At 37.4% G+C, this 10,120-nt stretch overlaps 2 protein-coding genes across 4 annotated transcripts in view; one reads left to right on the forward strand and one right to left on the reverse strand.

The window, feature by feature from the left end:
• The window catches only part of LOC105274799 (gamma-aminobutyric acid receptor alpha-like), a 34,489-nt gene extending 27,327 nt beyond the window's left edge, over positions 1-7,162 (forward strand). For all 3 annotated transcript variants that reach the window (XM_011331232.1, XM_011331234.1, XM_011331233.3), the window contains exons 6-9: positions 118-258; positions 1,235-1,387; positions 1,810-2,069; positions 6,261-7,162. In XM_011331232.1, coding sequence (XP_011329534.1) covers positions 118-258; positions 1,235-1,387; positions 1,810-2,069; positions 6,261-6,656 — 950 coding nt within the window. In that variant the 3' untranslated portion in view covers positions 6,657-7,162. The remainder of the gene's footprint in view (positions 1-117; positions 259-1,234; positions 1,388-1,809; positions 2,070-6,260) is intronic.
• A 113-nt stretch (positions 7,163-7,275) lies between these two features.
• Positions 7,276-9,752, reverse strand: LOC105274804 (ADP-ribosylation factor-like protein 6-interacting protein 4). The gene is made up of 3 exons (XM_011331242.3): positions 9,571-9,752; positions 8,119-9,314; positions 7,276-7,645 (listed from the first exon to the last, which is right to left on the reverse strand). Exons 2-3 carry the CDS (start codon positions 9,300-9,302, stop codon positions 7,525-7,527), a joined length of 1,305 nt encoding a protein of 434 aa, XP_011329544.1. The 5' UTR covers positions 9,303-9,314; positions 9,571-9,752; the 3' UTR covers positions 7,276-7,524.
• Positions 9,753-10,120: the final 368 nt, after the last annotated feature.

A 10,120-nucleotide genomic window follows, 5' to 3' on the forward strand; every position in this document is an offset into this window, starting at 1 on the left:
CTAAAAATTGTAAGTGACGACTTAATAATACTCAGAAACATTTAGTTACTACTTGTCTTTTGCAAGATAATACGTCGAGTATTCTTTTCACAAAACACAAAAGTAATCTGTTTGCAGTTAGTTACACGACACGCGACGTAATCTACAAGTGGAACAGTGCGAGACAGGTCGCTATAGCAGAGGACATGAAACTGTCGCAATTTGATCTGGTCGCCAATCCCACCGCGAATCACTCGACTGCACCGGGATTCTCACATGGTGAGTGAAACTATGTCCGGTTGATTAATGTGTCTTCTCGTACAAAAAGAAAAACAAAAACCTCAATTACGTCATATTATAAAAACTGAACAATAACATGAATCGGTAAAAATAAAATACTGTACAAATTTTTATGCATAATTATAACACACATATAATTCTATTTAATATATGTGAGATATTGTATCTTAACTATTATATAATTATATTATATTAAATACCTAAAAACATGAGAAGGAATCAGTAGCAATCAGTCCAAGTCAAAGTAGCTTTAGCAAGAAATGCAGGCGAAAGCCCGAAATTCTATAGAAAGCTTGGTCGAGGAGGATGTGTTCCTCGTGCACCTAGCATTCCCGTAAATATCGAAGGCGAAGAAGGGAATACGTGCGGGGGTAGCGTGGCAAACGAGGTATCATCGAAAGTCGTGTAGACTAATTGCACCCTTCTCTAAAAGACGGCTTCTGCCTCTCTCACTTCCTCTTTCTCTTTCTCTCTCTTTCTTTCTGTCTTTGTCCCTCATTCTCAAGTTTTCATTGTCCGTTCGCGTCAGTGAACGGCCGAAAAGCTCGGAAGCTCCTTAGACCTGGCTGCAAATTTTAATTGGATTATTATCGATTAATAAACGGCAAGCAGCCAAGCCACCATGGTCTCTACTGCTTCATGATTCAATTGTGCAATTATTGAGGAAATTTACTTGAAGTCGTTGAATGCGCGAATTAAAAGGAATTCGTATAATAGCGTTAAGGAAGAATGTCATCGCAACAATAATCATATATGATTTTGTTGGAAAAATCATACAAATACGTACAGAGCAAGACACGCCGCATGTACGCATTCACGCATACGACAAATTTATTAAAATATTTAAAGATATATTGTATAACATATAATTTGCTGATTTTCTTAAGTATTTAACTTCTTTCATCTGTTATCAAATCCACTTCTCTCAGCCACGTTAAAATACAATATGTTTCAGCGAACTACTCGATACTCCACGTGTACTTCCACTTGCAAAGGCACATGGGCAACTTCCTAATACAGGTATATGGTCCTTGCGTTCTGCTGGTCGTCTTGTCTTGGGTCTCCTTCTGGTTAAACAGAGAAGCCACCGCTGATCGAGTGTCACTAGGTAAGAGTAGTTCATTGCCATTAATATTAGAAGCTTTGAGACTTCGACCGTTGTAATGTGTACTTTATATGAGCATCGCTTTGTACACCCGTGAGAGATGTGTACCGTAAACGCGTAAATCGATGTATAATACCGGTGCGAACAAAATGCATCAAAAGGAATTTACATTAATTGTAAGCGCGAAAGCACGTGAACCGTATAATTCAGCATGCACCGCAAACGCGCTAACAATTTCTCATTAAGCTCGTAACTTCAATGCATCAAAAGCGAAGAGTAATGCCGCTTTTTTAATTTATATCTTCAAAAGATATGTGAACATACAATAGATGTTATGTTTCAAAATTCTCGATTTAAATTGTGACAATAGAAAATTCTTAAGCATAATAATTTATATTTGGTTTAATTGTCACATTTTATTTCAGGCATAACTACCGTGCTGACGATGACATTCTTAGGACTGGAAGCTAGAACCGACCTGCCGAAAGTTCCCTATCCGACTGCTCTGGATTTTTTCGTCTTTCTCTCATTTGCTTTCATTTTCGCCACTATAATACAATTTGCGGTGGTACATTACTTCACCAAGTACGGCTCGGGCGAGTGTTACTTCATCTCTGATCTGAGCGATACTGAAAGCTCGAGCGAAGAAGAAGACGTAGCCAGAAGGCTGGTGAAAAGTCAACCGGTAAATCTCGTTAAACAAATAAGGAAATTATTTATTTCTACATTTATCGATTCATGTTTAAGAAATATATGTGATGTATAAGATGGCTCTTTTTTCAGAATTTTTTAAGAAACAGAAATTTAGAATTTATGAAGTCTAAGAAATTTATTTCTAAAATAAATTGAAAATAAGTAATAATAAAACACAACGGATATATTTTCCTTTTTAAAATCTTAATTCACAATATATTGGGTTGGCCAAAAAGTAATTGCGTTTTTTTCCAATAGATGGACATACATGTCTTGAAATGTAACTAACTTCATTCTAAACCGCAAATTCATTATGTAGGTTAACAACTCACAGTTCAAGCCTGTTTTACAAAAAGAAAGTACACGATTTCGTTAACAATTGTTTCTTTGCCGTCGATTTCAAAATGGAAAATCAAAAAGAACATTTTCCTCATATTTTCTTTTATTACTTCCGAAAAGGGAAAAACGCCGTGCAAGCTCATAAAAAGTTATCTGATGTATATGGCGAAGATGCTTTAAAACTGCGGCAGTGTCAAAATTCGTTTACTAAATTTCGATCTGCAGATTTTAATGTGAAAGATGCACCACGCTCAGGAAGGCCAATCGAAATTGATGATGACAAACTAAAGGCACTGATCGATTCCAATCGGCGTTTAACGACACGAGAGATTGCTGAGAATCTTAACACATCGAAATCGAGTGTTGAAAAGCATTTAAAACGACTTGGATACATTAGTAAGCTCGATATTTGGGTACCACATGAGCTGAAAGAAATTCATCTCACTAAGCGTATTGACATCTGCGATTCTCTTTTGAAACGTGAGGAAAATGATCCGTTTTTGAAACGTATGATAACAGGAGACGAAAAATGGATCGTCTACAACAACGTCAAACGAAAAAGATGGTGGAGCAAGCGTGATGAACCTGCTGAAAGCACTTGAAAAGCAGACATTCACCAAAGAAAGATTATGCTGTCAGTCTGGTGGGACTTTAAAGGTATCGTGTATTTTGAGCTGCTTGCAAGGAATCAAACCATTCATTCAGACGTATACTGTCGTCAACTGGATTACCATCAAACAGAAACGTCGAGAATTGGTGAATCGCAAGGGTGTTGTGTTTCACCATGATAACGCTAGACCACGTACAAGTTTGGTCACTCGTGAAAAATTGTTGCAGCTTGGATGGGATGTGTTACCACATCCACCATATTCGCCAGACCTGGCACCATCAGATTACCATTCGTTTCGTTCTTTGCAAAACGCCTTGAATGGTAAAACCTTGACTGCTGATGAGGATATCAAATCGTTGTTGGAATTGTTTTTTGCTGAAAAAGATAAGAACTTTTTTGAGCGCGGAATCATGAAGTTGCCTGAAAAATGGCAAAAGATAATCAAACAAAATGGACAATATATTGTTTAATAAAGTTTTTGTTTCCCATGAAAAATTTGCCTTTTATTTATATAAAAAAAACGCAATTACTTTTTGGCCAACCCAATATTATATATATTATATATTATATATTATATTAATATATATTGGGTTGGCCAAAAAGTAATTGCATTTTTTTCCAATAGATAGACATACATTGTCTTGAAATGTAACTAACTTCATTCTAAACCGCAAATTCATTATGTAGGTTAACAACTCACAGTTCAAGCCTGTTTTAGAAAAAGAAAGTACACGATTTCGTTAACAATTGTTTCTTTGCCGTCCATTTCAAAATGGAAAATCAAAAAGAACATTTTCCTCATATTTTCTTTTATTACTTCCGAAAAGGGAAAAACGCTGTGCAAGCTCATAAAAAGTTATGTGATGTATATGGCGAAGATGCTTTAAAACTGCGGCAGTGTCAAAATTCGTTTACTAAATTTCGATCTGGAGATTTTAATGTGAAAGATGCACCACGCTCAGGAAGGCCAATCGAAATTGATGATGACAAACTAAAGGCACTGATCGATTCCAATCGGCGTTTAACGACACGAGAGATTGCTGAGAATCTTAACGTATCGAAATCGAGTGTTGAAAACCATTTAAAACGACTTGGATACATTAGTAAGCTCGATTATTGGGTACCACATGAGCTGAAAGAAATTCATCTCACTAAGCGTATTGACATCTGCGATTCTCTTTTGAAACGTGAGGAAAATGATCCATTTTTGAGACGTATGATAACAGGCGACGAAAAATGGATCGTCTACAACAACGTCAAACGAAAAAGATGGTGGAGCAAGCGTGATGAACCTGCTGAAAGCACTTGAAAAGCAGACATTCACCAAAGAAAGATTATGCTGTCAGTCTGGTGGGACTTTAAAGGTATCGTGTATTTTGAGCTGCTTGCAAGAAATCAAACCATTCATTCAGACGTATACTGTCGTCAACTGGATTACCATCAAACAGAAACGTCGAGAATTGGTGAATCGCAAGGGTGTTGTGTTTCACCATGATAACGCTAGACCACGTACAAGTTTGGTCACTCGTGAAAAATTGTTGCAGCTTGGATGGGATGTGTTACCACATCCACCATATTCGCCAGACCTGGCACCATCAGATTACCATTCGTTTCGTTCTTTGCAAAACGCCTTGAATGGTAAAACCTTGACTGCTGATGAGGATATCAAATCGTTGTTGGAATTGTTTTTTGCTGAAAAAGATAAGAACTTTTTTGAGCGCGGAATCATGAAGTTGCCTGAAAAATGGCAAAAGATAATCAAACAAAATGGACAATATATTGTTTAATAAAGTTTTTGTTTCCCATGAAAAATTCGCCTTTTATTTATATAAAAAAAACGCAATTACTTTTTGGCCAACCCAATATTATATATATTATATATTATATATTATATTAATATATATTGGGTTGGCCAAAAAGTAATTGCATTTTTTTCCAATAGATAGACATACATTGTCTTGAAATGTAACTAACTTCATTCTAAACCGCAAATTCATTATGTAGGTTAACAACTCACAGTTCAAGCCTGTTTTACAAAAAGAAAGTACACGATTTCGTTAACAATTGTTTCTTTGCCGTCGATTTCAAAATGGAAAATCAAAAAGAACATTTTCCTCATATTTTGTTTTATTACTTCCGAAAAGGGAAAAACGCTGTGCAAGCTCATAAAAAGTTATGTGATGTATATGGCGAAGATGCTTTAAAACTGCGGCAGTGTCAAAATTCGTTTACTAAATTTCGATCTGGAGATTTTAACGTGAAAGATGCACCACGCTCAGGAAGGCCAATCGAAATTGATGATGACAAAATAAAGGCACTGATCGATTCCAATCGGCGCTTAACGACATGAGAAATTGCTGAGAATCTTAACACATCGAAATCGAGTGTTGAAAAGTATTTAAAACGACTTGGATACATTAGTAAGCTCGATATTTCGGTACCACATGAGCTGAAAGAAATTCATCTCACTAAGCGTATTGACATCTGCGATTCTCTTTTGAAACGTGAGGAAAATGATCCATTTTTGAAACGGATGATAACAGGCGACGAAAAATGGATCGTCTACAACAACGTCAAACGAAAAAGATGATGGAGCAAGCGTGATGAACCTGCTGAAAGCACTTGAAAAGCAGATATTCACCAAAGAAAGATTATGCTGTCAGTCTGGTGGGACTGTGTATTTTGAGCTGCTTGCAAGGAATCAAACCAGTAATTCGGACGTATACCGTCGTCAACTGGATAAATTAAATGATGCCATCAAACAGAAACGTCGAGAATTGGTGAATCGCAAAGGTGTTGTGTTTCACCACGATAACGCTAGACCACGTACAAGTTTGGTCACTCGTGAAAAATTGTTGCAGCTTGGATGGGATGTGTTACCACATCCACCATATTCGCCAGACCTGGCACCATCAGATTACCATTCGTTTCGTTCTTTGCAAAACGCCTTGAATGGTAAAACCTTGACTGCTGATGAGGATATCAAATCGTTGTTGGAATTGTTTTTTGCTGAAAAAGATAAGAACTTTTTTGAGCGCGGAATCATGAAGTTGCCTGAAAAATGGCAAATGATAATCAAACAAAATGGACAATATATTGTTTAATAAAGTTTTTGTTTCCCATGAAAAATTCGCCTTTTATTTATATAAAAAAAACGCAATTACTTTTTGGCCAACCCAATAACTTCTCCACAAATGTAGTGCTCCAATTTTATTCATATAAGAATTGTTTTAGACTCGTCGGAAGGGTTCCACAAGTTCTCGAGGACGCGACCGCAGTTTCGCAGTGAACGACGATGGTATGATAGAAGTGATACCATTGTCGGCCGTTTCGATACCTGACAAGGATCCTGCTGTAACTGGCCACTGGCAAATATCTTGCGTTACCTGCAGTCCATCACCCCGACATACGCCACCACCGCTGCCGTCTCTGCCGTCTCGACGAGCAACATCGTCCACGTCTAGGAGACGACATCGAAGAACGCCCCGATACAATTCGGTATCGAAGATCGACCGCGCGAGCCGTGTGGTGTTTCCTGTCTTCTTCCTGGCCATCAATCTCTTCTACTGGTACGCGTATCTCTCGCGTAGCGAACGGATTCACTCTTACAATTCCAATACCGCGCGATAGGATTCGTCAAAGACAGGATACACGCAGAGGGACGCACATCTTGCTTCTTAAAAGTTTGTGAAGTGCATTAAGTAGGGAAGTCAAACGTGTAATTTCTTCCTAAACCTAAGGAAAATGAAAAACGCCACATTGCAATTTGTGCGAAAGTTGTAATCACGTAATTTCCCTTAGTACAAAGTGATGAGATCTTATTGGAGAACGTAAAAATAATTCGAAGGAAAAGAGCGAAAATACTGATATTTATTTAACACATTCACCGTCATGATGGTCATGATATGATCGGCACACTAATCTGCGTTTAAATATTTATTCCGAAAAACGCGAAAAACGAAATTGAAAGATACACGAAAATAAAATACATATGAGGTAAGCATACTCCTGCCAAATAAACGTATTTAAGAAATAAATGAAAAGCATATATAAAATAATTTGATTTATACTTTTCTTTCTTCATCCTCGTCCAAAGGCCACGCTTGTATAAAAATAGAGTAAACTGAATTGAAAAAGCATTCTGTAGTATTTGTTTAAAAATACTTATTTCTAAAAATTATTGTTAGTGCGTGTTAAATAAGTTTCAGTCAAAATACTTTTCTCAGGAGTATAACAAGTTAATATTCGCTACTCATGCATAAGAAAATTTTATTTCGAATATATCGTGTTACATTATGTGTGAGCCATATAAAAATCTAAACTTAATATTGAATTGCACTCACACTGCTGTCAAATATAATTACGATTATAATGTACGAGCACATGTATTTTCAGTAGATAAATGCTTTTGAACTGGCAATACAAAACAGTATATTATCAGATACCAATAATAGGTAACAATGTAAGTGTATTTTATATGTAAAAATATTTTACATTCTCATCTTTTTAGACGTGCCTGGAAGTATTCGCCATCCCCTTTGGTCGCTTGTTTGTTAATTTCCTTGTGACGTTCTCGACTTACTATCTCTTCCAAAACTTCTCCATCACCTTTGATTAATCTTTATGAAAACATAAAAATTCATTTTAACAACTATGTATGTATAATCAAATAAGGAACGATATTTTAGAATTTTAACCGTGAGTTCTTGCAGGATACACGTTGAAAAATGTCGTGCGCAGCAATCCCGTTTCTGTGTTTTATGCAAGGAAATATCAAATAGCGCGGCTATCAAGTTGTTCTGATTTCTTATACTTTCTTGCAGTAAAGATTACGAGAAAGAAAATGTTTCAATTTAAAAAAATAACACTTTTTCAAATTATAATATTAACTGAATCCTCGCGCACCATCGGGTAAGTGTGGCCATTAAGGCCACAAGTTAAGGGGCAATGAGGTAATAAATAGTTTTCAAGCACGATAGCGTATAGTGTACTCAAACGGTTCAAGCAAATATGGATAGAGAAAATTCGGTGTGTATCAGCTTAATTAATAATTATTTCCAATGCTTAATTATTTCATAAGTAACATATTCACCTGTATCTCCCTGTTTCTTCGTCGTACACCTTGCGTATGATGCTCTGCCGTTTCTCCCATTCTTCCTTCGTCATGGGTGCCATGGCTCTCGCTTTCTCCGTCAGCTTTTTAATTTCTGGTATAATCTTGTTCATAGTCTCCCTGTTGCTTTGAGCCTCTTTGTCCTCGTCAGCCCTCCTTTTACCGTGCCCCTTCTTCTTGTGCGCAGACTTCTTCAGCTTCTTCTTCAATTTCTTCTTCATTCGTTTTTTCTTCTTTCGCTTCTTCATCGCTTTCTTCAGCTTCTTGCTCTTCCTCTTCGCCTTCTTCCGCTTCTTTTCGTCCTCGGAACTCTCGGTGGTGGTGGTGCTGCTGCTGCTACTAGTATCACTGGTGCTGTCGCTGCTGCTACTGGAACTACTTGAGCTGCTGTTGGTGCTGCTACTGCTGCTGATACTGGACGAACTGGAACTCGACAAAGACCTCTTCCTCTTCAACTTCTTGCGGCCTGCCGGATCTTTGTCCTGCACACTCTCCAATTTTCCCTTCTCTTTCTCTTGCTCCACCTCCGTGTTATCCTTCACCGAATCAGGTCTATCAGTCTTCGAAGTGGCTCGTACTTGATTCACGTGCTCCTTCGAGTCCTCTTTCACGGACTGACTAGTTAGATCTTTGCCACTATTTCTGTAGTAATCCTGCCTCCTCGATCTGTCGTAGCTAATTACTCTCGAATTATATCTGCTGTTGTATCTGTGATAACGATAATTGTTATGCATATCTCTCTTATTTCTATCGTAATGATTGTAGTATCTATAAGGACGTGAATTGGGATAGTCACGACCCCTCTGATTATCTGGGAAGTTACTACCGTATCTCCTATTGTACGATCTATAATTGTTGCCATACTTTTCACCCCTTCTCTGCACTTCCATGCCGTTCTCGCACCTCTTACTCTTGTACTCCGTACTTCTCCTTACTTTATTCGGTGCATTTCTGTCCGCACTTGAAACACTGGAAGAACTGGAACTATTCGAACTACTTCTATGCTTCGACTTTCGTCTCTTATCCTTACTGCATACGTTTCGCCTCTTCTTGTTCCTCGAAGAGTCATTGCTGTAGGCCGAGGCCGAGCGTCGCCTCGCTCTGCCCTCCTTAGCTTTGACAGACGACTCCATTTCCGCAACTTGCCTCTCGAAGGTATCCATCGCTGCAAAACTCTGCCAGACAGAAATCTAATTGAAAACAATTATCAAATCCATCGAGATACTTTACGTTATCGAGCCGATAAAGTTATTGCACTTTTGTTGAATTGATAAAAAATATTATTCATAACGAAATGTTATTATAAGAAAATACACTTTATCGTTTATAAGATTTAAGAGATTTCTCCTCCCAGAATTTTAATGTTCATTCATTGTAAGATTGTTACAAAAATATAACCTCAATCAAACTTATCAACTTTCCATGTCTTACCGCGCAAACCGGTCGATCGTCAAGCACCGATGATACTCCTCAGCATCATTTTAGAACTGGAAAATTGTCAGTTGCAAAAACACGTCAATTTCCGCATTTCATCAAATTATAATGTCTTCATCGATCTTCATCGTTCCGTTACGAAACTTGAAAAAAGAAACTTAGGTGTTTAGGGGATCGCCTCGCGTACCTGAGTTATTTAGGGTCTTACGAGCAAGTTTACCTTTCTATTGGCAGCAGCTGTTCTTCGACGCAATGAGAACGAAGCTTTAGTATTTTCGCGGATATACGTTTTTGCTCTAATTATATAATATCGATAGTTTCGATTATTATCGTTTATTTCGATATTATGCAATTTCGATTGCGCACTTATAAATGTGCAATTTGACAATTCCGGCGATGTGTGAGGAAAAGTTTTTCGTATTTTTAATAACCTTTCAATTTCAAATTTCTAATAATAATGCCACTATGTAAATAATGGAGAGAAAAAGAACACATATGTATAACTGGATATATTAAAAAGTCAATTATAGCTTACCGACATAGCAGA

Source organism: Ooceraea biroi, chromosome 14 (genome assembly GCF_003672135.1).
Source record: "Ooceraea biroi isolate clonal line C1 chromosome 14, Obir_v5.4, whole genome shotgun sequence".
Taxonomy (NCBI): domain Eukaryota; kingdom Metazoa; phylum Arthropoda; class Insecta; order Hymenoptera; family Formicidae; genus Ooceraea; species Ooceraea biroi.